This window comes from Leucoraja erinacea, chromosome 9 (assembly GCF_028641065.1).
Source record: "Leucoraja erinacea ecotype New England chromosome 9, Leri_hhj_1, whole genome shotgun sequence".
Lineage (NCBI taxonomy): Eukaryota > Metazoa > Chordata > Chondrichthyes > Rajiformes > Rajidae > Leucoraja > Leucoraja erinaceus.
Window position 1 is genome coordinate 23,209,901 of NC_073385.1, and position 27,929 is coordinate 23,237,829.

General features: G+C 38.0%; 1 protein-coding gene across 2 annotated transcripts; it reads right to left on the minus strand.

The window, feature by feature from the left end:
- Window positions 1-388: 388 nt before the first annotated feature.
- On the minus strand, window positions 389-27,669 carry pcnx4 (pecanex 4). 2 transcript variants are annotated; one of them, XM_055640332.1, is made up of 11 exons: window positions 27,521-27,669; window positions 22,217-22,957; window positions 21,363-21,539; window positions 18,667-19,187; window positions 16,312-16,412; window positions 14,720-14,842; window positions 12,736-13,099; window positions 11,734-11,837; window positions 9,810-10,867; window positions 7,831-8,017; window positions 389-2,169 (listed from the first exon to the last, which is right to left on the minus strand). In XM_055640332.1, exons 2-11 carry the CDS (start codon window positions 22,903-22,905, stop codon window positions 1,918-1,920), a joined length of 3,576 nt encoding a protein of 1,191 aa, XP_055496307.1. In that variant the 5' UTR covers window positions 22,906-22,957; window positions 27,521-27,669; the 3' UTR covers window positions 389-1,917. The 2 variants fall into 2 exon arrangements, with proteins under 2 accessions (XP_055496307.1, XP_055496308.1); XM_055640333.1 differs by having other exon boundaries at window positions 27,462-27,609.
- Between the last annotated feature and the right edge of the window lie 260 nt (window positions 27,670-27,929).

Sequence of the window (27,929 nt, forward strand, 5' to 3'; positions counted from 1 at the left end):
TTGCCCATTACAGAAAATGGCAATAATGTTGACCTTGCCAACGATGTCCAGATCCAGAAAATGAAAAACATTTGCAGATTTCACACCAACTCTCAGAATTGCATCCTCAAAATTACTCTAGAGGGTTAGTCAAACAAGATTTTCCTTTTATAACCCCACATAGATCCTCCTCAATCCTATTACCCTTTTCTAAGGTAAAGTTATTACATCATTTAGCTTTTATTTGCATTCCTCTTAATGGTGAGCATCTGCTGAATAAGAACTTATGTGACTATTGCAATTGCATATGTGCAGTTACTACCAGTAATTTCAGATATGGGCTTGCTCTTTGTAAGAGGTCTGCAAGACTCCATAGTGATCCAGAAAGATAAAAACACCAAGGCGGGAATGACTAAGTAAAATTTTAATTTTAGGTTCAAGAAACAAGAGGTTTTCCCCAATGTATATACTTAACCCACAAACAATTAAAGTTGAGAAATACTTGTACATATCTTCATTTAAATTTTAATATACTCTTCTGTAATTCTAACCTTTTTTTTGAAAATTTATTGCTCATTTCTGAAAATTGGAACGTAAACAAAAACAAATTGCAATAAAATTCGGAATCAACTGGTACTGAAATAAAATATTTATTAAACAATTCATATTGTGCAGCACTAAAATAAGCACTGTTCATAACAATGAATATTACTTCTTGCGAACTTCTGGTTCAACCTACTAAAAATATTCTGAATTGTTTGTATGCAGTCTTGCACATATTCTGGCACTCTACGAACCCTGCTTTATAATTGAAGTTTTTAGGTCATTTTTTTGGTATATTATTTCCTTGCTCATGCATTACTTTGACTCTCCTATTTCAAGTTGAATTCACTATTTTCTGTTAGCATATGACAGTAACAGGTGGTGTGGTAGTTATCCAAGAATCTTCTAACTTACTCTTTTAGATGAATACCACAGCACAACTCACATCAAAGGGTTGAAAGGGTATTTTATTGTCACGTGTACCAATTAAGGTACAGTGACACTCGATCAGTAATTGGCTCCAACATTTAATGCCAATTTAATCACACCAACATCAAACCAGGATTTGAAATAAATTTATGGAACTAGTAAACAGTACTTAATTTACATTATTTTTCAAAATAAGTTTTTAATAAAATAAATACATACATGATTTGTTTCAATTTCAGTGTGCCAGAGAATATTATTAGATTTTAAGCTCAGTGAAATCTCCAGTCTGTTAAATTTGTGACATCTTCCATTAAAATACTATTACTAAAACTCAGGTAAGATGCATCTCATCAAAAATGGAATGAGTAAAAGCAAAATGTCAGTATTTGTAATTTATGGCAAAAAGTTTGCTTCATTTTGAAAGAAAAGCACGAATAAATATATTTTTTTACAACTCTGCTATTTGGTATAATGTAACAACGTCTTCAGAATAAGACTAAAACAATTAATTTGCACCCCATAAATAAACTTTTTGAATTTAGTATCAAAATATTTGTAGAAAAGGCATTGAACTGTATATTTTACAAAGACAGTGGCACATGCTGAAATACATGTTCACAATTCTTATTCTTCATTTTTCTAACCCAAATATGGCACACTTTAGGAACAGAGGGATTACAGTTGATCGCAAGTTTACAGTTCACATGTACTTTCCAGAAGTAGCAGGACTGCAATCCTGTTTGATTTCTTACCTGCACTCTCCCCTCGACTTATCTTTCCAAGAATACAAAAATCCATTATTTAAAAAACATGGATGTAACAATTTTCAATTTATCCTAGCCATGAAGAGATTTTTTTGCATAGTTGATATATGGTCTCAAACAGTTCACCTGAAATCTGCAGCAATATTTTATGTTCAACATTTTGGTAATAACTCAGTTCTGTTTGACTAGTACTTTGTTACATTTAGAATAAAGACACGTGGATAGATGGAGATGAATAGATAGGATAGCCGAGTGGAGGATTAGCTGACTGCACTGTTAAGTTTCTTAGTAACACAGGATGGGCTTGTATACTGTATCGTTCTTCATCATCATTTGTGGCATACAGTAGTTCCCAAGATAAGTTGGCCCACTGACCTCTTATTGCTTCTGCATTTAACTGTCCAACATGCAATAACATTTCCTGAAGTGACAGCACACGTCCTGTATACAAGCTCTGTAAACGGACAAAATGGTTTTAGACACTCAAGAATTAAAGATGATTTCAATTTGTTTCTTAATAACAAAAATCACTTAAGCAAAAGGGCAAATGGTATCCACCACAAGTTCAAGTATTCCCATATTCGAAAATGTATATTGCAAAACTGTAGCAATGGAAAAAAGACATTTGATAATTCCATTAAATTAGTCATACACACTCCAAGTCAGAGTTATGCATTCAAGCTTTGCTTAAACAGTTCTGCATTATTGGAAATACCAGCATGTCCATCCTCTAGATCTGGGAAAATATGGCCAATTGCCTTCTAAAAGTCCTCATCTCACCTGGGCTAATTATGCACATTGTTTGCCTTTTCAGGCATAAATACCTCTGGTGTCGTTCGGACTATCCTTGATCGGCCTTTGCTGGCTTTACCTTGCACTAATCGTTATTTCCCTATCATGTACCTATACACTATAAATGGATCGATTGTAATCATGTATTGTCTTTCTACTGGCTGGTTAGCACGCAACAAAAGCTTTTCACTGTACCTCAGTACACGTTGACAATAAACTAAACTGAAAATGCACTAAATTAGTGCAATCCAAGAGTTAGGTTGCTCTACATTTGGCAGCAATAAAAGAAGTACTGACACTTTTGAAAAATATAAAAGTGGATAAGTCTCCAGGTCCAGACAGGATATTCCCTAGGACATTGAGGGAAGTTAGTGTAGAAATAGCTGGGGCTATGACAGAAATATTTCAAATGTCATTAGAAACGGGAATAGTCCCCGAGGATTGGCGTACTGCGCATGTTGTTCCATTGTTTTAAAAGGGTTCTAAGAGTAAATCTACCAATTATAGACCTGTTAGCTTGACTTCAGTGGCGGGCAAATTAATGGAAAAGATACTTAGAGATAATATATATAAGCATCTAGATAAACAGGGTCATTAGGAACAGTCAACTGGATTTGTGCCTGGAAGGTCATGTTTGACTAATCTTCTTGAATTTTTTGAAGAGGTTACTAGGGAAATTGACGAGGGTAAAGCAGTGGATGTTGTATATATGGACTTTAGTAAGGCCTTTGACAAGGTTCCTCATGGAAGGTTGGTTAAGAAGGTTCAACTGTTGGGTATAAATGCAGGAATAGCAAGATGGATTCAACAGTGGCTTCTGTGCCAGGGGTAATGGTGGATGGCTGTTTATCGGGTTGGAGGCAGGTGACTAGTGGGGTGCCTCAGGGATCTGTGTTGGGTCCTTGTTGTTTGTCATGTACATCAATGATCTGGATGAAGGTGTGGTAAATTGGATTAGTAAGTATGCAGATGATACCAAGATAGGGGGTGTTGTGGATAATGAAGAGGATTTCCAAAGTCTACAGAGTGATTTAGGCCATTTGGAAAAATGGGCTGAAAGATGGCAGATGGAGTTTAAATGCTGATAAATGTGAGGTGCTACATCTTGGCAGGACAAATCAAAATAGGACGTACATGGTAAATGGTAGGGAAGTGAAGAATACAGTTGAACAGAGGGATCTGGGTATAACCGTGCATAGTTCCTTGAAGGTGGAATCTCATATAGATAGGAAAGAAAGCTTTTGGTATGCTAGCCTTTATAAATCAGAGCATTGAGTATAGAAGCTGGGATGTAATGTTAAAATTGTACAAGGCATTGGTGAGACCAAATCTGGAGTATGGTGTACAATTTTGGTCGCCCAATTATAGGAAGGATGTCAACAAAAAATAGAGAATACAGAGGAGATTTACTAGAATGTTGCCTGGGTTTCAACATCTAAGTTACAGAGATAGGTTGAATAAGTTGGGTCTTTATTCGCTGGAGCGCAGAAGGTTAAGGGGGGGACCTGATAGAGGTCTTTAAAATGATGGGAGGGATAGACAGAGTTGATGTGGACAAGCTTTTCCCTTTGAGATTAGGGAAGATTCAAACAAGAGGACATGACTTCAGAATTAAGGGACAGAAGTTTAGGGGTAATATGAGGGGGAACTTCTTTACGCAGAGAGTGGTGGTGGTGTGGAATGAGCTCCCAGTGGAAGTGGTGGAGGCAGGTTCATTGGTATCATTTAAAAATAAATTGGATAGGCATATGGATGAGAAGGGAATGGAGGGTTATGGTACGAGTGCAGGCAGGTGGGACTAAGGGGAAAAAATTTGTTCGGCATGGACTTGTAGGGCCGAGATGGCCTGTTTCCGTGCTGTAATTGTTATATGGTTATATGGTTACATGCTGCAATTGCAAGAACATGTGGATATCCATACTGCAGTTAATACAGAGGTAAACCAATATAATTGATGATCTGGTTTAATTAAATGTTGGACTTGAAAGGTCAAGAGGGTAGAGAGAAATATACCAGAAGTGTCAATAAGAGTCGACACTGGAAGAAAGATCCCACCCTAGCAGATGAAGGTATGCCATAAAACTTTAAAACTGATTACTTTAAAATGTCTTTTGACAAATATTTTGGCAGCAATATTAGCAATATCCCCTGTTTCTGTGCACGGGATTGAATGGGCACAGTGGCCTCCTTCTATGCTGGTTCATGGAGCAATCCCATTTCCACTAATTTTCCTTGTAACTTATTCTCCTCACATTCATTCCACCAGTGGTAAGTTTCTACCACTCACCTACACACTTTAGGTAAATTACAATGTCCAATTAAACTACCAACCTACACATCTTTGGGATGTGGAAGGAAACTGCGGTCACAGGAACAATGTGTGAACTCCACACAAACGATACTGGAGGGCAGGATTGAAGCCAAGTTGCTGTAGCTGTTATCAGCAGCTCAACTAGTAGCACCTCCGTTTCACCCGACATGTTATTGGTAACCTCAGCTAAACTATAAAAATGTAATTAAAAAATGACATGCTGCTATTTAACACCGAAAATTCTAAACAAAACAGATTGAGTCTTTTATAGAAATTGAAGCATCAAAGTGTACATTATGGAACCCAAAATAACCCAACAGAGATCACACTAGGAAAATTGCACACAGGTCTGATCTCCCTACCCAAGACTGAACATGCTTGCAAAAGAGAGAACATAATGAAGATTCATCAGATTAATTAACGCGCCACTAGTTGGAGGAAATGTCCTTTGAGAGAGATTGGACCAGTATTCTCAAGAACGTCTGAGAATAATAGGAGATGTCATTAAAACATGGGGTTTACCAATGGATATAGAGATGTTGTTTTATTAGCTGGGTGTAAAGAGCAGAGATTCGGTACTCAAAATAAGGGGCTGTTAACGCAGGGCTGAAATGAGCAGAAATGTTTTCACAAGAGTGTTGTAGAGACCCGATTACTGAGCAGTTAAAGACCGTATTATAGATTTTTAGATATAAAGGGATTCAAAGGATGCAAAGTAAATTATAACTTATGGATTGAATAACAGTTCTGGGTAAATTGGATGATCTATATGGTGTCCAACGGAAAAAGGGCAAGGAACCCAAAGAAGGTTGAATGAAGATTTCAGTTACAATGGGAATGAGATACAGTAGGTATGTTACAAAACCTACCTGAATCGTCATTGGGAATCTGCCCACAGCCAGGTCCGCGATTTTGGCGCTGTTTGGAGGGGGCGGGTTTTAAACGCGATTTTTACTAGGCTGTACTAATCGCAGATGTTCAGCCTAGTAAATCATTAACGAAAAATCGCTGCAAGACCCGGTCGCAAAAGGTATTATTAGTTTTATAGGCCTCGATAATATAGTTATAATAGTTTTAAAATTACTGTCTCATTCCGCAACCTCTCGCAGCCCCAGGGTTTTATAAAGCAAACAATTAAAGGTATGTACCTTATTTTTACATTAAATGGGGCATATATATAACCCTATATATCAAGTTATCTATAGCGAGTAGTTCATTTTCGGCTTTTTATATCCCGCAGTATTTTTCTCGGCATTTGAGGGCACTAATCCAGCGCGATGTCAACGTTCTAAACCAGCGCGTTCACATGAACCCACTAGAAAGCCGATTTAAATGGGCATTTATTTACAGCAATTGAACACTAAATTCCTTCCATTTGGCCTATAAATTAATGTAAATTAGATATAAAAATCATGTTATATTGTGAATTATTTGTGAATAATCTTTGGACACTTAGGCTATTTAAAAATGTTAATCTTTCCTTAAGAAATGGGCTTTTGACTATCCAAGATCACAGCTTTTTTGTAATGTCCATTGAAAATCAATAGGGAACAAGATGCTAATTTCCGAGTATGAAAATGGCCATAACGTTTTTAATACTTGAGATATGAAAGTGAATTTGGTGTCAAATTAAACTTATTGTTATGCTTTATCTGATGGGATAAATTGCAGACTTGATTTTTAAAATCTCAAAATTTTGTAACATTGCTAGATACAGGGTTTAAGTTGTTAATGCTACTAAAGTGAAAATCACTAGGCTTGGCAATACACACATATTTGAAGCTTAGGATCAAGGTTGAACAGGTCCTCAAATCCATCACATTGCTTATCTAAGAGAATCCTGCACACTATTTCTCACTAGGTCCTGATAGAACAGTACAGCACAGGAACACACTCTTCACTCACTATGTCTGTGCTGAACATGATGCCCAGATCAACTCTAATGTCCCTGCACATATTCCATGTCTGCACATTATCCATTTACTCCATATCCATACGACTACCCAAGTCTCTCAATTGCCACTACCTTATCTGCCTCCATCACCACCCCAGGCTGAGCATTGGAGGCTCTCACCTTCCACACAATTCCTTTAACCTTTTCCCCTCTCACCGTAAAGCTATGTCTCTAGTGTTTGATATTTCCCTCCTGGGAGAATGTTTCCAACTGCATACCCTATTGATGCCTCTCATTATTGTGTATATTTTTTTCAGGTCTCCCCTCAACCTCTGGTATTCCAGAGAAAACAATCCAAGTCTATTAAACAACTCCATTGCGAATACTCCCTAATTCAAGCATCATTCTGGTAAACCTCCTCTACACCCTTTCCAAAGACACCACATCCTTCCTGTAATGGAGCAACCAGAACAGCATGCAATACACTGATTGTAGCTAACTCAGGTTCTATAAAGCTGCATCATGACATCCAGACTCTTATATTGCATGCCCTGACCAATGTAGGCAAGCATACCTATTATGCCTCCTTTACCACTATCTACAACCTCGTTCTGAATTTTGCAACCAGCAAACATACCATTCACCTAATTATCAATTTACAGATGTCTATTTTGCAGAAGAATTTGAAACCCATATCAGCATCAGCCACTCTGTAGGTGAATCTCAGATTCAATGATCAGATTGAAGATTCCCTATTGAAATATACAAATGAGTCAAAATTAGGTACCATGCGAACTGTTCTATCCTCAAAGCTTTCTCATGTGGGAAGATGGCACTTAGTTTAGTTTAGTGATACAACGCGGAAACAGGTACTTTGGCGAACCGTCTAGAATTCTTTTCACTTTCGATGAAAACCCCTTGAAATGAATAAAATCAGCAGAAATTAATGTCACTTTTTAATGTTGAAGACAACATATAACCATATAACAACAGGGACGTTAATGTACTGCACAACCTTTTCATACTTTGTTTTAAAATAACAAAAAACATTACTTCACAAATAAACAAGTAATAAAAATAATGGTTTAAAAAGAGGTCTTCCTTTTTGCAGCTCTTACCAGACTGGGGTCATATCCCAAGGAAAAGAGATAAGGTTTCTCCTGTAGCACAGCCTGCTGCCACTGGGGCTCTGACACCATTCCAATGAACCAGTTTTTATCATATTCTTCCAAGTAGCTCACTAATTCAGCAAAATTCTCAACTGGACCTAGACAGGCTTTGTCGAACATCAGCTTGAATGTGTATCTATCAGAAAAAAGATTTTGCCATGAGCACACTATACATTTAAGAAACTACATGTATCAACCCGCAAATTTACCAGTAAACCTAGTTTGAATGGTAAAACACTTCTCATAAGGTCATAAGTAGTAGGAGCAGAATCAGGCCATTCAGCCTATCAAGTCTACACCGTCATTCAATCATGGCTGATACATCTCTCCCTCCTAACCCCATTCTCCTGCCTTCTCCCCATAACCCCTATTAACTTATATTATAGTGAGAGGCAGACAGCATGGAAATAGGCCCTGAACATGCATGCCCTGAACTCTTGCCAGAACACTTTTAAAAGTATCCCACTTTCCAGACATCCTTTTGCCCACAACCTACTCCAATCACTTGAGCAAGTTTCTGTCTAATGCCATAAATGTTGCCATTGCCCCAATTCAGCTTTAACTGATGGGCACACCTGCTCTTTCACTAATCACTACTTAAAAACTAATAGAACAGTGGTCACAGATCCCAAAAGGCTTGCCATGGACACTTCAGCCATTTGCTCCTCCCAATTTCCTGAGGGTAGACTAAACTTTGCCCTCTTCCTTGCAGAACCCCCTACATATTGCCTGCACACATTTGACAAATTCCTCTCCAAGCCCTTGGCACTGAGAGTCCAAGTCTATATTTGGAAAATTAAAATTGCCTGCTACAACAACCATATTTATCTTGCAACTGCGTGCAATCGTCTGGCATATTTGTTCTTCCAATTCCCATTGACTGTTTCGGGGGCCTGTAATACACTCCCAACAAGGTATCATCCCCTATTTACTCAGCTCGTCCCATATAGCCTCACTGGGTGAACCATCAGTAATATAATCTCTGACTACTGTAGTGACATTCTCCTTAATCAATAAAGCAACTCCCCTTCCTCTTTTACATCCCACCCCTATCTGCCTGTGGCACCTGTACCCTAGAACATAAAGCTGCCAGCCCGGTCCTCTTTGCCAGGTTTCTGTAACGGCCCTAGCATCCCAATCGCACGTACCTATCCATGTCCAGAGTTCATCAGCCTTGCCTGTCAGGCCTCTTGCTTTAATATAAATGCAATTCAATCCAACAGTCCTTCCTTGCTCCACATCATGCTCCTTCCTATCCTGTCTACTAAGGATTCTTTCATCACATTCTGTGCCAATCCCAGCCTCTCACCTGCCTCAGTCCTGCATTGGATCTCATCCCCCTGCCAATCTAGTTTAAACCCACCCATGTGGCAGAGCAGGCAAACCTGTCTGCCAAAATATTGGTTCCTCTCCAGTTCAGGTGCAAGCTAACTCTCTACAGATCACCTCCACCCAAGAAGAGATCCCAATGGTCCAAACATCTGAATCACTGCACCAACTCCTCAGCCATAAATTAATTTGTCCTAACTTCCTGCTCCTACGCTCGACTAGAACATGGCACTGGGAGTAATCTGGTGATCACTACCCTGGAATTCCTGCTTTTTAATCTTTTGCCCAACTCTCAATATTAATTTTACAGGATCTCATCCCATTTCCTACCCATGTCATTTGTGCTAACATGCACAATGACTGCAACCCCTCAATGTCAGCTCATGTGAGGCATCCTGGACCCTGGCACCAGGGAGGCAACACACCATCCTGTAGTCTTGTTTGTTGCCACCGAATCTCCTGTACGTGCCCTAAATAACGAGTCTCCTATCACTACAGCTCTGCCCAACTGTGCCCTTTCCAGGCTCGATGCCACCCTCCCCTGATCAACCATCCCATCCAAACAATATCCAAAGAAGCATATTAGAGCATTTAATTACCTGAATGCTTTTAGTGCAAGTGCAAGTAGATCTGGTTTTTGAGTCAGCCAATCTAAACCCAGAGACCATGGCAAGTCACCAGAATATACTTTGAAGACCTGATTGGGGCTTGGGATTATGGAGTCAGTTCCTAACATTATTCCAGAACAACTCATTACCACATGGGAATACATATCCTTCAAAGTTGTGTCTCCTATCACTTCAAAGATAATGGATTTTTTTTCATCCGAGTGGAAAATATCCAAAAGATTAAGAACAAAAGAATACCAATCCTCAGGGAAAGATTTCAACAATTCTTGAAGCAGTAGAGAAGGGAAAGGCCCTGATCGCCAATTCTCCGGCACTTTTAACTTATGAGAGTAAGGAGAACTGAAGACAACCGCAGGGAACATCTCTTGGGTACTTGTTTCCATTAATCTATGTTTTCCTTTATCAGTAGCAGGAAGTCCATACATGGGTGTTCTGTTTGGTAATTCCTCATCATTTATATCAGAGGATAAGCTTTGTGTTTCCAGACTCCCAGGAATGGATGTTATAATAGGGTTTGTTGTCATTTGTTGTATACCTGTAGTGTTTTTAATTGGATGTATTCCTGTCTTTTTTCCAATGGACTCTAATTCAAATATATCTTCATCTGACCAATCAGGAAATATTTCTGAATTCATACTAAAAGAATTTTTACAAGATCCTGTTCGCATTGATGTAACTATGTTCTCTTCTAACCAGGTTGTATTTTGTTGTAGTGGCTGATTGTCTTGAACATGTTCAGATTTTGATTTATTTTTTATATACTGTAAAAGTACCCATATAAAGACTTTAGCATAATCTTCCTTTAGATGTTTTAGGTTTTCCAGTGAGTCAATGATTCCGGTTAATACGTTCCGTGCATCAGAGTAAACCAGCACTGGTAGTACAGTGGACGGCGTCAAGATATTGCTAAAATGATGATTTAAAGAGCAGGTTCTAGCTTGATTATTTTGCTCAAAGCTCATTTCAAACACTTCATCCACTCGTCGAGCTTCTGCAGTGTGGCACGAAGTTTCTTGTAGCTCCAAACCCTGGTAAATAGCCAAACAGTAACTTATTAAATAAAAAAATCATCCTGAACATGACAATACATAAGATCTTATATCTAGAAACAAAGAACTGCAGATTATGGTTAATATATATATATATATACACAAAAGGAGACAAAGTGCTGGAGTAACTGAAGGGTTTTGACCCGAAAAGTTCCCATTCTCCATTGATGATGTCTGACCTGGTGAGCTACTCCATCTAATGTCTAACTTTGGGCAAACACAATCAGTATAAACATTGCCTGGGCCAAATATTTAATCTTGATCAAACACACATTCCATAGCCTACCTATCATCTATGTTTGGCACTATACGAATAAAATGTAATCACATGTCAGAAGCCAGATACCTATAGGGCAATTCAGGCAAAAATATATGCATTTATTTATTGTTATCTGAACCATATATTAAAACATATCATTTGGTATAAGAAAAGATTACAATATCTTCGAAGTTACATGATACACGAGAATAAATTTGGCATGAACCTATTTGCAATTTTGTTCGACAATGGAGAAGTGTGTCAACAAGTAAAGCATTACAATTGCGGTGTGATCAGATTATTGGCGTTTAAAAATATATACTCTTATTACTGAGGTGATATGAACACTTCAGGAATCTAGTGTTACCTGTGACCACTTCCTAGAGAAAAAAATGTACAATCAAGTCAAACTCCCATTATTCTATCCAATGTGTCTCATCCCCACTTTGAAATGTGGGCATATTCAGTAGAATATTAAAGGGCATTAACCAAACTCACTCCACATACGGTCTCAAGTGATAGAATGGAGGCTTGGAACAACATTTTACATTACTCAAAACTTTTTTATTGGGTATTGTAAACATACCTTAATGTTAATGCAGCAGTAACCAAAACCTCTTTCCAAAATGAAGACCCATACTAAACGATCCTGAAAGCGGCACAGGTAATGACAGCCGGGTGTAGGATTCCCTTGAGATAAAATGGCAAATAATTGGTATATGAACGTGGAAATTTAAAAGCAAGATGCATACAAAGACGTTGTACACAAAGTGGATATGGAATTAAAATAATTTAGTGCATCATTGATAATTAGTCATTTATATAAAATCTGGATATTAGACAGTTTGGAATGGTGTGGTTCAATATAGCAGAACAATTACCAATGGGAAAAATAAATGGTGGCCATGCTAGCAATATGCCGATGCTGTAAATGAACTGAACAAAATTATGCAGCTCCAACATGTCCAATATTAGTATTTTTTAACTGTCTGAAGTTGAACTCTGACTTATAACATGAGCTTACACAAAGCAGTGTTATTTCAGTAAATGCAACTTTTGTTGAATCTTCAAATTGCAATATTTGCTATTGAGAATAAATTAAAGAAATTTGCAAATGTCTAAAATTGAAGATATGATAAATTTCTAGATATTTCACAATGAAATGACCCAAAGTAAATGGAATCATGAAAGCACTTAAGCAATTTTAATATTCAAATAATGTTTCTAGCCTAGGCAGCAATCGTTAATTTCACTCACTGCATCTAATGTGATACTTTATTTTATGCTCATCAATATGCAATTAGATTGATCACTACGTACATGGACCACTAAACATTTTAAACGATTAATGTGAACATAAGCACAAATTATATAACACACCTATGTTGAAAATAACATTCAAGTCTGTAACTAAAATAAATGAAGTTTTACATGCTTTAAAAATTCAAATAATTAGAAAATAGAAATACATAAATTGTATAACTTATTTGGAATTGTTTGGATTTAAGAGGCTAGTTTGATGTATTAATAAAGTTAGCACTGGACTGTCAAGAGCAGTAACATTTAAACGTAATTATTCTTTACCTACCCAAGCTACCAGCAGAAAATGCTGTACAAAATGCTGCAGCCAGATTGTGCCTCATATGTTGATAATATACTGAATCAGGACATATACATGCAGCATCACCCACAGATCCAGGCCAGCTTTTATTCGGTCGAGGAAATCCCACCAAAAACACTGGTAGTGTAAATAATGGAAGTAAAGGGGCTGACAGTGCTGAGGCCAGGGCGATGATCATTAGCACAACTGGGAACAAAATAATATTCAAAATGATTATGGCACGCGAAGATTTGCGACGTTGTTTCTTCTCTGTCCAAGAGGAGACAAGTACGGTCAAAGCAAACTTGAGCTTGGTAACTGCTTGAAAGAAGCGATCTCGTATAATACCAACCTAAAAAATATGATAATAAGTAGTTTATACGACTTAGCAAATTTTGATACAAATGTCAACAAGTAGCAGACAGGTTGTTTTATCTTTTAACACCAAATCATGATTAAAAAAAAAATTTCAACAATATTTATACTCTCTACAAAACATTTATTTTTTGGTAACAGAAATGAAATTGGAAGTTGCTTTGCAGCATCTGAAAACAGCAGAAAAGCCAAAAGTTAAGGGAAAACTATGATTGAAAACAAAATTTAAAATGATTATTGTGCTGGAAGGCTTAGTGTTGCTAACCGAAGATAAGCACAAGAAGCTGGAGTAACTCAGCAGGCCAGGCCGCATCTCTGGAGCGAAGGAATGGGTGACGTTTCGGATCAAGACATTTCTTCAGTCTGAAGAAAATGCTCCAGCTTTTCAGCTGAAGAGTTACTCCAGCTTTTTGTGTCTATCTTCGGTTTAAACCAGCATCCGCAGTTCCTTCTTACACACTTAGTGTTGCTACTTCTTTATCCAGAGGTTCATACAGTTAAGGGTATTTATGCACCTAATATGCATCCAATTAACTGCATTAAGATATTAAACAAAATATCAACTTTATATGCAGTGTGCAAAAAAGTGAAATAACAACTTTGATAAAATGTTGTCAAAACAGTTGAATTATTCAGACGACTTTGTTTGCATATCTTTTATTCATTGTTCTTTATCTTTCTACATCTGATCGTCTATATCTTTCGTTTCCCTTATCCCTAACCAGTCTGAAGAAAGGTCTCAACCCCAAACGTCACCCATTCTCTCTCTCCAGAGAAGCTGCCTGTAGTGCTGAGTTACTCCAGTTTTTTGTGCCTACCAAGGGTGAAAGAATAATCTTCCTGCTCTGTATTCACCAAATAGATTAATCTATTATCACAATTTTAATTTCTGAAACAGACCTGAGATTGAAACAAACATGGAAATGCAGACCGTGGTTTACAATTAAAAAAAAAAAGTACTGGAGTAACTCAGACCTACTGAATAGATCTGAATTCACCCGAATTCAGTCTGAAGGGTTCTGACCCGAAGGTTCGCCTATCCATGTTCTCCAAAAATGCTGACCCGCCAATTTACTCCACTACTCTTTTAGTGATTGAAGCAACTATTTTCAAACTAATAAAAATCTAATAAACCCTTATTTTAAAGCTAATTAAAGAAATAATAATTTAGCTGTATTATAACACTGCAGTAACAAATGCTCCTCTATACAAATGTAATACAGCAGAAGATAGGAAACCAAAACCAAAAAAGGGAAAGATAAAATTAGCAAGTATGTGTTACCAGTATAATTGTTAGAACTTCAATTTAGTTCATTTTTAAATCGTCGGAGTTCACAAATAGGTAAAGTCAGAACCCAACAACACTGAATTCAGAAATAAGTACTGATTTACAAGTGCATTTGTGTTTATTTAAAGTGTAAGTTATTATATCAAATTAAATATTTTTAAATATATATTGAAGATCTCTTCACTGTGTCTGCAAAAAGACAATTTTCAAACTGTTTGAATTATAGCGGATTAAAAAAAGTCATATCTTGCTATTAAGATATATATTGAGAGGTAAATAACAAACCAGAAAAATAAAATAAGCAGTTACCATTAAAAGTTGAATTCCTGTGCCCAAAGAGTTCCACCATACTAAAGTTGATTGCAATGTGGCAAGTCGCACGATTGCTATTACTACCACTTCCAATAGTGCATTCTCGGTATATTGCCACACCTAAATAATTAAATAGACAGATTTAATTTTTTTTTAATTTAATTATGTTAAAATGGGTAACAATTGCTCCCAAATATGAAAACGTATCGCAGGTCATTTGAAAATTAGGATTTTAAAGACGTTGAAGTCTCTAAGCATAGATACCATGGCCTGAACTTTGGACATTAGCAGCAAAGCAGCACAAGTGTGAAGCTATAAGCACGATGAATAACAATAAATTGTCATTCATCATGCTTATAACTGCCCATATGTTATTAGTGAGATTTTAAGCAAACATTAGGGCTATTGGGAGGCTAATGCAGGACTTTAGGATTGAGTAAACAGGACAAGTAACAATAGGCTTCTTCAACCAAACAAGATGAATAATATTTTGAGTCATACAGTTTGAATCACAAAGAATAATTTAAAATATTCAGTTTTAAATTGCCCCAAGTTAAAAAAAATGGGACAGAGATATTAAACAAAATGACAATATCTATAATAGCTAAATGAAGCAATATCACAAGTGTTAAGGTAAACTTCAGTGTCAGAAAGTCGTTCAATAATAATCATGATTTTTCACTGTATGAAAAATCTACTTGCATTTGCATAGCCTCGCTATATTTTTCAAATGTTTTTAGTAAGTAAGCTTTATAACGTATCATTCAAATTTAAAGATCCATTTTTTCTCCAAGCTATAAATTAAATAGAATGTGCCCCTAGATTCTGCTACAATCTAATCAGATGGAGAGAAATTGTAAATCTTAAGGGCCCGTCCCACTTGGCCGTCATTTGCGCCTCATTTACCCTTCATATATAAAATAGGTTGACGTGTCGTTAAATGCGCCGTCGCTCGCAAATCACGCGTCATCATGCTGTCTGATGCGCGTGATGTCATTAGAATACCCTGTGGCACACGGTGACGCATGGTTACGCACGTTGATGTAACCGTGCATCACCACGCGATACACGTGAGACATCAGGACGTAGCATGCGGCGCCAACCCGTCAGCGTGCGTACCCAACGCGTCAGCGAGCGTACCCATTGCGTCATGCAGGAGGCGCATGAGGATTTCGTGCAGCACAAAATCTCGCGCCGCGAGATACTTCACACTCCTCCGCGCCTCTCCATGCGCCCGTCCTGCGCTACCCACACGCTACCCGTGCATCACAACACATCAATCTATTTTACATATGACGCGTAAATGAGGCCAAGTGGGACGGGCCCTTTAAGATCAGAAAGAATAGGAAAGATCAACTGTGGGTTCTAAAATGAGATGTGATTTGATGGAGAAATGCCTTTGTTACTTTAAAAATTAAATGGACCAAAAAAATGGGATTAAGACTAATTGGCATCCAAGAATAATACCATAACATAACATTAGGTTTACTAGCAAACATTAGTTCTCAATGTGATGGTCATGTGGCCACTAAATAGTAGGAATTGTATAAATTTAAAACGTCATTGCACCAAAACAGTACATAACTTACCATGCGAAAAGCTCGTGTAAATCCAATACAAAGGGATGCTGTATGGATATACTGTAGTGAAGAATCCACTGAAAGAAAGGCTAACATGGCAAATGGAGAGACTGCAACAAGATTGTTATTAGAATAGATTAATCCCGTTGTCACCAAAATACTGAATACTTCATCACAATCTTTGTGCTAATGGTCAAGAGTTACCATATCCCTGATTTTGTATCTTCGTGTCCACCCTGATGAATTCTCTCAATACCACCAATAAAATAAAAGAAAAGCTTCACAAATACATTTCCAACATGTTTAAATGCTATTAAGTTACCATTACATTATTGGGAAATACAGCGACAGGCCAAGTGGGAGTCGTTGGAAAAAGAAAATTCTTTCACTGCTTCCTACTTTGCAGCATTTCCTGCTTTGGAATTAACCAGGTTTTGGTATAGCCAAAGTGGGGAAGATCACTGATGTAAATTCTATTGCCTAGTATAACTGATATCGATTGCATTATTTTATATTTGTTGTATAGTTGCATTAATATGCCTGTAAAAGTTCCAGCAAGTAAAAATGTCATTGTTCTGTTTCCAGTGCATATGACAATTAAACAATGGACTCTTGAATACCACCTGTTGTGCTACTTCAATCCAAATATCATCCTGACTGAAACATATCACTGATTTTCCACTGACACTGGGTTGAAATTTGGGAGATTTCCAATGACACAATGGGAGCACCTTCACAAGCAGGTCGACAAAAGTGCTGGAGAAACTCAGCAGGTGTGGCTTCGATTTTCCAGCATCTGCAGTTCCTTCTTAAACCTTCACAAGCAGTACTGCAACAGTTGAGTAAAAGGTGGCTTATTACACCTTCAAGGGCAATTAATAATGGACAATACACGTGCAACTTCCTGCAATTGCCTCATTAATACATTTTTCCCCCCAAAAAATGCTGCATGTTCACTTTCCATTTAGTGTTTTATGATTAAAACGACGTAGAAGAATATGCCAGCCTTACCACAAATATTTCTATTCATTATTAGTATACAAACCCAGAAGGCCAGTGTCAGAAATATGCTGTTTCTTAGCACTGGTGTTCTGGATCTAAATACCTTTGTAACTAGGCACAAGATTAAGGCCTGTTAAAATTGTACAGTGTGTAAGTGAGGCCACACCTAGAGTACAGCACATAGTTTTGGTTCCCTTATTTAGGAAAGGAAAAGAATTAAAAAAAAAAAAGAGAGAATTGGAGGCAGTCCAAAATAGATTCACAAGGCCAATGGAGACATGCTGGGAGGCAGATGCTACTTGGCCTGCTGAGTTACTCCAACACTTTTGGTTCACCAACTCAATCTTTAGGATAAGATTGATCTATAGAGGCCAAACTGATTGGTTTAGTTTGGTTTAGAGATACAGTGCGGAAACAGGCCCTTCAGCCCACCGAGTCCACAAGTCCTGCGATTCCCGTACACTAGCACTATCCTACACACTAGGGACAATTTACAATTTTTACCAAAGCCAATTAACCTAAAAACCTGAACATCTTTGGAATGTGGCACCTGGAGAAAACCCACACGGTCATGGTAAGGCAGCAACTCTGCCGCTGTGTCACCGTGCTGCTCTGAACCAGCCAGTTCTGTATTCTTTGGAGTTTAGATAAAAGTGAGATGATCTTGTTGAGACACAAGATCCTGAGGGCATAACATGAAAACTAGTGTTCTTGTGCGGAGTGAGGAAGGTTGTTTGAGGCTAGAGTAATATATAGAACTCAACTAATGTAAGGTGATGAATTTAGAGTCATAAAAGAGTGTGACATATATGGCAAATGGTAGGGCACAAATGAATGTTGATGGCGAGGGGTCTGGAGGTTCAAATCTATATTTCCTTATAAGTGGCAACGAGGTTGATAGGGTGGTGAAGAAGGCATATGGCATGCTTGCCTTCATTAGTTGAGACATAGAATATAAAAGTTAGGTTGTTATGTTGCAAAGCACACCGATTAGTCTGCACTTGATGTGCGCACCTCTGGTCACTCGAACGCAGAAAGAAAATTGTTCTACAGGAGAGAATGCATAGGAGAATTGCCAGGACCTGTGTGAATTGGAGGACTTCAGTTGTTAGGGGAGAATGGACAGGCTGCGTTTCTTTTCTTTGAAGTGAAGGAGGCAGAAAAACTATGGTATAAATACATGAAATTATAAAAGGCAGATATGGTAGATAGTCTCGGCTTTTTCTTAAGCTACTTTCAATGTAAATAATTATTAAACCGTGGAAATGGACAGGGAAATTTTAAAAAAGAGAAAGACACAGATATAAACACAAATTACATGTAATTTAACCACCAAATTTATTACACTTTTAGGCAACTTACTGTAATTGAGAAGAATCCTTTGAATCAAGGCAACCCTCATCAATATTGTTCGTTTCTGCTTAAAGACTTGAACAGTTCGTATGCCTTTTGGAAAGAAAGGATTCCGAAATAATCCAAATAAAATAAATGCACCTTGAATCTCTTGGCAAATCTTCCATCCTACTAATGTCACTATTAATATATAGCTTAATATGGTCTGCGGACTTATTCCAGATGTAGTTGAATTTCTTGCAAACCAATGTAATAATCCAGCTTCAGTAAGCATCAGTATAAAAATACTAATATAAATCAAGATCTCTTTCCAGCCAAGCTGCCATCCAATTCGATGACTAGAATATTTGGGATATTGTAAAGAGCCGTCAGCTGTGCTGCAGCAGAATCTGAATGAAGTCTCTAACTGACTGAGATCAAGACTAAGAATAAATCCCATTCCAGTTGTGAAGAGAACTACACCAAGAGTGCTGGGAATAAAGAATGTTGCGATCACTACTCCAGCTGACACAGTAAACATGACGAACAGCCTGCAGAAATACAAAGTGAAAATGTAAAATGTAATGTAGTATTAAGAGAGGTGTAATATTTATCTGCTCACCAGGAAGCCTTTATAAATTAGTCAATCAATCATGTATATCCGTCTCATGTTTGCAGAAACATGAATCTGGCTGTTAGCTTTGTGTTGTAGAAAATCACAATATGATCAGTCTTCTTGGAATCTAACCACTCCCCCCCCACGAAAGCAGGGGTCGCTTGTACAGATAAATACAAGAGATTGGAAGTATTGGCAAGTGTGCAAAAATGTTAATATTGGTTCAGTAAAAGCACGCTCATTTTAAATTATGATTACAACTTTAATGTAGCAAAGCTCATTCTGCTTTGCTCTGCCTATGAGGAAAGAGAAGTAGCTTTGCCTGTTGAGTGGCTTTTCTGAAATGCAATTGAAATTGAGAGAACATTAAGCTTACATTAATTTATGTTTGGCGGCATGCAAAGTGATTCATCAACTTATTTTAAATGATTTAGAGATTTGACAGATATTTATGGAGATCCATGGTGAGATAATCCACAACAATATTTACATATATTATGTCATCACAAAGTATTATAGTGTCAACTACTCTTTTTTTTAAAGTACACGCAAGATACACAACTGCCAATGTACGCACAGCAAAATTTCATTAACAGCAATTTATTGTTAATCAGATAATGTGCCTTAGAATTGGCCGATAATTATTGGCAAGAACACCTGGTACAACTCCCCAACTATATTCAAAATAGTGCTATGGCCATTTGCAAGTAGATGAGTACTTAGATTAACATTAGTCTGACAATGTAGAATTCGTGAATGTTGATGACAGGCAACAGATTAAGTAATATTCTATTTCACTATTGATCTCACCTCCCTTTCCTTCCTTTCTCTGCATCTTTAACCATTTCATGTTCTGATGTGAATTATCTGAAATCTTGACTTTCCAGAGGTTGACCAAACCTATAATCAACATATTCTGCTTCTATTCTAGATTTATAACTTTACAGATTTTAAATAGAAAAACTAAAGATTCTTTACTCCAGGATGTTTTGAAGATGTTTTGGGAGAATTGCAAATAATAATGGGATAACAGCCAGGCTCAAATCGTGAGCAGGCTGCTTAGGACTAAGTATCTTTGAACCATTCTGGAATTCCAAAACTTTGAGACCGATGACGGCTTATTCATTGCATCCGAAACAAGGATTAATTTCCCATTTCCTTATAGAATCCTGGTACAGCCACCTTAAAATTTGCCATGAAATGAGAATCTTCCTCACTAGGTTTACAGAGTAGTGACTGATAAAAGTTTTGTAACAATTTTACAAATGGACTTAAGAAATGGAAGTATAGAAAAAAAGTTGGACAATCCTTCATTATTCCAGGAATTTATTCCTTCCCGTCCCACATTAATTTTATTTCTTTGCCATTCCAGTAAAACATTAAAAATGAGTTATTATGGAGTATTAATAATCAAAGTATAGGCATTCCCCCAAAACAAATAAATTCAAACAATATTTCAAGGCAAAATATTGCATTACTATTTTGAGAAACAGCACCGTCTAAATTGTTTCTTTCACTACACTGCGTCTTGATGCCCTTCCACAATTGCTTGACTGACAAAGTATTTCCAGCATTTTCTGTTTTTATTTCAGATGTCTAACATCTTTTTTTTCCTATTTTCAATCATAACTGAGCTTGATAAATCATAATGATTAGCAAAGTGCTTTGAAAATAGCATAACAATTTTCAATCCTACTTAGGACTTTGTCCAATATTATCACACATGGTTGCGATGCTACCTGAATAAATAGTCCACTAACATTCCCAGTAAATTTCAATGCATAAATGCCTGACCAAAGCATCAAGGTGGCTCTGATATTGTTTTAGCAATCTAATCCACCCAGTAATGAGAGGGCGAGAAAGAACTTTAGAAAGAAAAATAATACCTCAGTGGTTAGACTCAAGAAAATCAGCATATAACATATCATTATTATAAAGCAGGGCATGTTTGTTAAACAGTAACTTAACAACACCGCAAATAAAGCAGTATCACATGGACATCATAAGACATACAAATAATGGATTTTCACTTCAGGATGAGGCTGTATGGGGAAAATGTCTTTGTCACAAAGACATCTAATTTCTTTCACTTGAAGACATTAAATCTTACCTTATATTGGTTGCCATAGGCGAACCTCCAAACACAAATTCTAAGACTTGCTCAAGAACCCATAAGACAAGTGCATCCACAGGAGGTAAAATGCCAATTGCCCAAAGAATAGGCAGAAACACAAAAATAACGTGCAAAATCTGAGCTGTTTGAAGCAGGACTGGGATTACAGTAAACCTAAAGAGGAAAAAAGTCAAGTATTAATTTCCAAAGTATCACACTACAGCTATACAAATCCTTTAATCTAAATCCACCATCCATGTTCAGATAGTTATAAATTAATAATTAGAATTTGCTTATACCACAAATCAATATGATGAGATAGATTTCTACTTATGAGAATGGAAATTCTAATTCAAAGACACATTTGTGTATTTGATTGCATTTTTTGTTTTAGATTGTATATTTTGCCTTCTTTATTATGCCAAATTAGCCTTTTGAATTTAGCCTTAGTCTTTACTTCGGAATCTTAAAATTTTAATGCATATGCTGGAATCACTGGCAAGCATCTCTTTTATAACTGTTAAAGAAAACAAAATCTCAGAATAGTTTTCTATTAGATTTTGTGAACCGAAGATAAAGATATTTAGCTGAAAGTTTTACTTTTCAATGTTTCAAACTATTCTACTAAAACACAAAATCTATTAATATTCCCAAATGTAGATCTAAAAACTCAAAGGCAAATATTTCTGTTAGCATATTTAGACCTGGCTGGTATATTCATTCATGAGGTACAGTGGTTAAATCTCACATAGTGCTATTTTTAAGACATTAAAAATCTAGATGGATCCTCACCATCCTTATTTTTGAACCAACCTCTCAACAAATTAGAATATTAGACTTTAGAACTATACCTGTAAGTAAGATCCACTGCAATGAAGGCAAAAATATAAAGGGGTCTCGTAAGTGCATTGACTTCATATGTATCTTGTGGTTGGAATGTAGCAGTCTCTACAGCTGTATTTATTATTAATGAATATTCTCCGATGCACACTGTCACCCAACCAAAAACAAAAAGCACAGCAGTTGCTCCTGTGTTGACATATAGTATCATTAACCTGTTAGGCAATAAATACCATGTTCCAAGGCCACAGAGTGCTCCAGCTAGAATGGAATGAAAAACTGTATTGATCAAATATTTTTTTCCAGGTATGATGAATTTTATTGTTTCAGACCCAGCACAGCTGGAAAAATCAAATTCATCTTCATCTGCCAAAGTATTTTCTGAAGTGAATGTTTCGACAGCCACACTCTTCCGCCGTACCCATAGACTCAAGCCTTGAATAATGAAAGCTGCTAGTAGCATCAAACCTGCAGCAAGGATTGCTGCCCAGTAATCTTCCAATGTATTTAACTGGTAGAGAACAGTTCCAACACCACCAAAAACCCATGGTATCAAGAACAAGATGATCTGGTTAACATAGGCGTAGGTTGGAGCACAGTATCCAAGTTTGAATCGTGGTCCTCCAAGAACAGTCTGAGGAAACCGCTTCCAAAAAAATTCTTGTTTGTAGTCGTTCAGCAGAGGGACATCTGGACCCATCCTGCTTTTGTATAATTCTTACATCGTCAATATCTCCATTACGTTTCTTTGCCTAGAAATGGCAGAATTGAATAGTAAATCATCTAAATAACCAAGTTTATATTTATATCTAGTATGCACCTACTGAAAAATAAATGTTTTACATGTATATATTTTGGACTTACCATGACATTTTCTATTCACAATAGGGATGCAGTTCCATTGCCAATAGGGTGATTTCACTAAAGGTCACTGGAGTGTAGATCCGCACCCACGTGACCAAAATTCTCAAGTGGAGGACACTCGAGGGTTCGGTACATGTTAGTGGATGGGAAAAAACGCATTTTCCCACCCGTTAAAAACATAGAAAACGGCGAGGTTGTGAGGTGCAATTTACTGTGCCAGTCGGGGTGACCGTGAGGCACAGCTACATGGATTCCTTTCCCAAAAAAAAGATAGCATGTAAGTAAATTCAAGAGGGAATTACTGGTGCCCCTCCAAACCGGCGGAAATGAACAGCCGACATTTGCCGTGGATATTTTTACAGCTTCCAAAGTATTTGGAATTATCGCGTATGCTCGCTGACAATTTTCATCAAAAACAAGGCATTATTAACTTACTTTTGATGAAATTCAGCGAGCAAACGCGATAATTCCCGATATTTTGGACCTGTAAATATCCACGGCAAATGTCGGCTGTTCATTTCCGCCGGTTTGGCGGCACCAGTTCCCTCTTGAATTTACCTTACTTGCTATCTTTTTTTTCTCCTGTAAATCTAGGTAGTTGTGCCTCACGGTCACCCCGACTGGCACAGTAAATTGCAGCTCACAACCTCGCCGTTTTCTATGTTTTTAACGGGTGGGAAAATGCGTTTTTTCCCCATCCACTAACATGTACCGAACCCTCGAGTGTCCTCCACTTGAGAATTTTGGTCACGTGGGTGCGGATCTACGCTCCAGTGACCTTTAGTGAAATCACCCTATATAGATTGATACGACTCTGGTGAGGGAGGGGATCAGAAGTTTGATACTTGGCAGTGTAATTGTAGGAGCTCACCAAATTTGATTACTATCTACTCAACTTACAAAATTTCAACATATCCCATGTCCTGAGTAGCTTAAGACCTGCAAATCAGGTTTTGTTTACTATAGTTCATTTATAATCAAAAACAAAATCTATACAGCCATTTGTAACACAGCAAATTTCAAGTCGTATCACATTTGACAAAGCAAATTGCACAGATGCCCCCCCTCCACAATAAAAGGTTTAGCTATGTGTTTGATTGTTGTTTCTGTTTTATTATCCAACGGTTTTGCCCCAGCTACATATATTCCTTTCCCAAATTCCGCATAAAATGTAAGTACTTAATTGTTTAATATTACTTTTTCCCCCTCCATAATAACATTTCTGTTATTTACAAAATTATAAAAAACTATTTTTACTTCAGCTTCCCAAAGTGCATTTGTAATTTATAGTGTATAGTATGGAGACAATTTTCTTACAATTTTCTCCATCATCGAGAAACAAGAGAATAAAAGGATAGTCTCTTCTTCTTGCGTATGGCGCGCACAGCCTAAAGTTGTAGGACAACTTGTTCTATTTGATCTTATTTGATTGTGCACACCAGGTTGATGACATAGTCCCGATTTAAGGAATGGGTGACATTTCAAGTTGAGACCCTTCTTAGTCCCAATCTAAGGCAGATACCGATTTCTGGGGAAAATTGGACACATCGGTACTATCATTTAGAATCAGAAATCTTTTCACTTTGCCCTGAGGTTTATCAGAGTTACTAATGTGGACCTCAAATACTTATCGGCTTTGCTCTATTATGGCTTCATAACCTTGCCCAACAAAATTCCATTGATTTCAGTCTCAAAATTTTCTATTTACCCAGTTTCCATAACATCAGCAGATTGGATTTCTATTAACCTGCAAAAATGTGTTCTATGGTTTCACACCTCCCTCCGTCTCTTTCATTTCATCACACCTTCTTGTTTTCTGTTGCTTAGAGGGAACATATCCTATCAGATCCTGTGTTTATGGGAATATTCAGCACCAAGAGGACGACATAAAACAGGCACTGCAATGTGAGTGTCCGTCATGTCTTATTACTCTTTCCCTTGTCCAAATCAAAAGGCCAAGATTCACAGTGTAAGTGTGAACACAAGATCTAAACCTGCACTCCTGTGTTGAATTGAGAGACTGCCAAATTACTAAATTGAACAACATTAAACAGAATTGTCCTCAGATGGTCCCACAGTAATAATTTGAGGATTAGAGGTGTAAACTCTCATTCTGGAAAACAATCACTAAAATTGAATATTTTATTGCGATTTTCTACATTTATACCATCAATTACTTTTATTTAAGTAAATACACCAGGCTTTTGGAATTCCTGAGATCATGAAATATACAATATCTAAACAATTCTTTAATCAGCGGGCTCATAATTCTTTAATAAGCCGACTCATAATGCATCAAAATACCTCAGAGATCTGCTTTATATCCAAAGCAAATATCAATCACTTTGAGTATGGAAATATCAGATTTTAAACACTATTTGTTTTATATTTAAATGTCTTTTTTTGACATCACTGCCTATGATTCTTCAGACATTTTCAGCAAATTTGAATACTGTAATTCCATGTAAGGGAGAAGGCTGTCATGATGGGTCTCCTGCAATTATAAAATTTCACCATTTGAGGCTAGTTTTCAAAATACACATTCAGAAAGCCGAATCTCGAGTGACTCCTCAATTGTAGCTTCTTACTTGTATCTTGGTTGAGATCAAATCATTCAATAAAAACCATGGTATCTTATCAGTCTACAAATCACATCTACTAAAATGCCTACAGGGAGACAAATGAAAATATTTACATGCCAGCTGAAAAACAACCATTGATTTGAATGTTTACTTGAAAACAATACTCAGTTATCAGAATTATGTTTCTAAACCTACGAGCTACTGATTTATTGAAATTAACTTCTATTTCCCCGATGATAGCCTGCCTTGTGAGGAGCCCTGCTTATCCAAAACTCATACACAAGGTGAATGCTTCATTTCGTGAGAAATGTTCATATTCAGAAATTAACAAAAACAATAGCAGTGACGGGAGAGCGATCTGCAAGTAGTCTGCTTGGCTCGACCAAGCCCCCCCCCGACTGCTGTGGCTCACTGGAGGGGAAGTGGGGGTTCAGAAAGTCCATCAGACCAAACAGAAAATATTCAGTGAATGTGTAAGAAAGAACTGTAGATGCTGGTAAAATCGAAGGTAGACACAAAATGCTAGAGTAACTCAGCGGGTGAGGCAGCATCTATGGAGAGAAGGAATGGGCGATGTTTTGGGTCAAGACCCTTCTTCAGTCTTCAGTCTGAAGAAGGGTCTCGACCCGAAATGTCGCCCATTTCTTCTCTCCATGAACTCCACCCGCTGAATTACTCCAAATATTCAGGAAGCATGCATTTGTTAGCTGTTTGGTCATTCTCAGAAATAGTAATGGTGCTTTCTGGTACAGAAGCCAAAAGTCTCTTCGCAGGTGGCAATTATGGTAAAATTCAGGGCAATCCAAAAACTGTGTGCATTCTCTAGCTTCTGTTAGTTGGGAGCTGCCTCATTGATTTTGTTGTAACATTGTTTCTTGGTCAGGCCGATGAAGATAATGGAACAGATTAGGTGGTGATCAGTCCAATAATCATTGACAGCAATCTTGCCACAGGTGGTGCAGACATCATAGAATATAGAACTGTACAGCACAGGAACAGGCCCTTTGGCCCACAATGTCGTGCCAAACATGATGCCAAGACCAACTCTTATATGCGTGTACATAATCTATATGCTATTCAAAATCTCTTAAATGCCACTATCATATCCGTCTCCACCCCCGGGTACTGGACACTCATCGCCCTCGGTGTAAAAAACTTACTCTGAACTCATGGACCTCCTGTCCCACCTTTGACAGGTTGTGAGTCCTACATTTGTTACACTGCCCGAGATCTATTTCCCAAATCACACAACTCAAAATCAATGGCAAACGCAACACTGAGAGAATGACTGTACTGGATGATATCAAAGACAAAACTGAAAAGATTTCTTAAAGTACCTGCAACTTAAAACGTACTGGTAATGGTATTTTTCCAACACGTGGACACTTCGTACTACAACTTCCAAACAATGGGATTCAGTCGTGGCATTTGGAGCACAATCGGCCCAGCGCCTGGAAAACTTGGCCGGTTTTACAAACACTTATATTGAGATGTTGTTTCGAGGTTGCAAGCGGTTTTCGTTTCAAGCGGGTGGAAAACTTCACTGTACTAATCGCACGGGCGCCAGAGTTGATTTCTGCAACAACTTGGCTGCCCGTGGCAACCTGCAAGCACCCGCAGTGTAATCCACGCCCTCGCAGGCACCGCACCCGCACCGCACCTGCCTGAAGCTCGGCGCCCGCCTGTGCCAGCTCCCCCATCCTGCCCGCCCATCATTGTCACACCCCCCGTCTCCACGGCAGCAGCCGCCGAAACTGCCGCCTTCCCCGCAAACACAAGCAACATCCCCACAAACACAAGCAGCGCCCACCTCCCTGCTCCCGCCGCTGCTGTTTTTGCTTGACCCCCAGCCCGCGGCCCCGGACCCACCGTCGCTCCTCAGATGCGATGCCGATGTCCAGGCTGGCATCGTGCATAGCCGCCCCGCTCTCCGTCCCCATGATGGATGGCCATCACGTCGGGCGTCCCTCCCGCGCCACGCATGCGCCTGACCTCTCACCCCAGTCACCGTGGTGACGTCCATCGGGGGGGTCCGTGGGGCGGGTGACGCAAGGGCCTGGGCGACTGCCCACCATCATCAATAGAGTTTTATTGCCAAATGTCCCAGGTAGAACAATCAAATTCTTACTTGCAGCATCAACTAGTGTGATTAGCTCAGCCATTGCCGGCTACCTTTTCATCTGCAGCCTTTTACACTAATGCAACTTATAAAGATAACTTAATTTAACAAATAGTTTCAGTTGATACACTTTGCCAGCTATGTGTTCTCTTCAAATGA

Bases quoted from the DNA above. Each gene is read 5' to 3' on its own strand.
- pcnx4 (XM_055640332.1), bottom strand. From the start codon at position 22,905: ATGGGTCCAGATGTCCCTCTGCTGAACGACTACAAACAAGAATTTTTT. The intron at 16,413-18,666 runs GTAAGTTGCCTA...ATCTTGTTGCAG, and splicing joins AAGGATTCTTCTCAATTACA to TCTCTCCATTTGCCATGTTA. The intron at 11,838-12,735 runs GTAGGTAAAGAA...TTTTATCTCAAG, and splicing joins ATTTTCTGCTGGTAGCTTGG to GGAATCCTACACCCGGCTGT.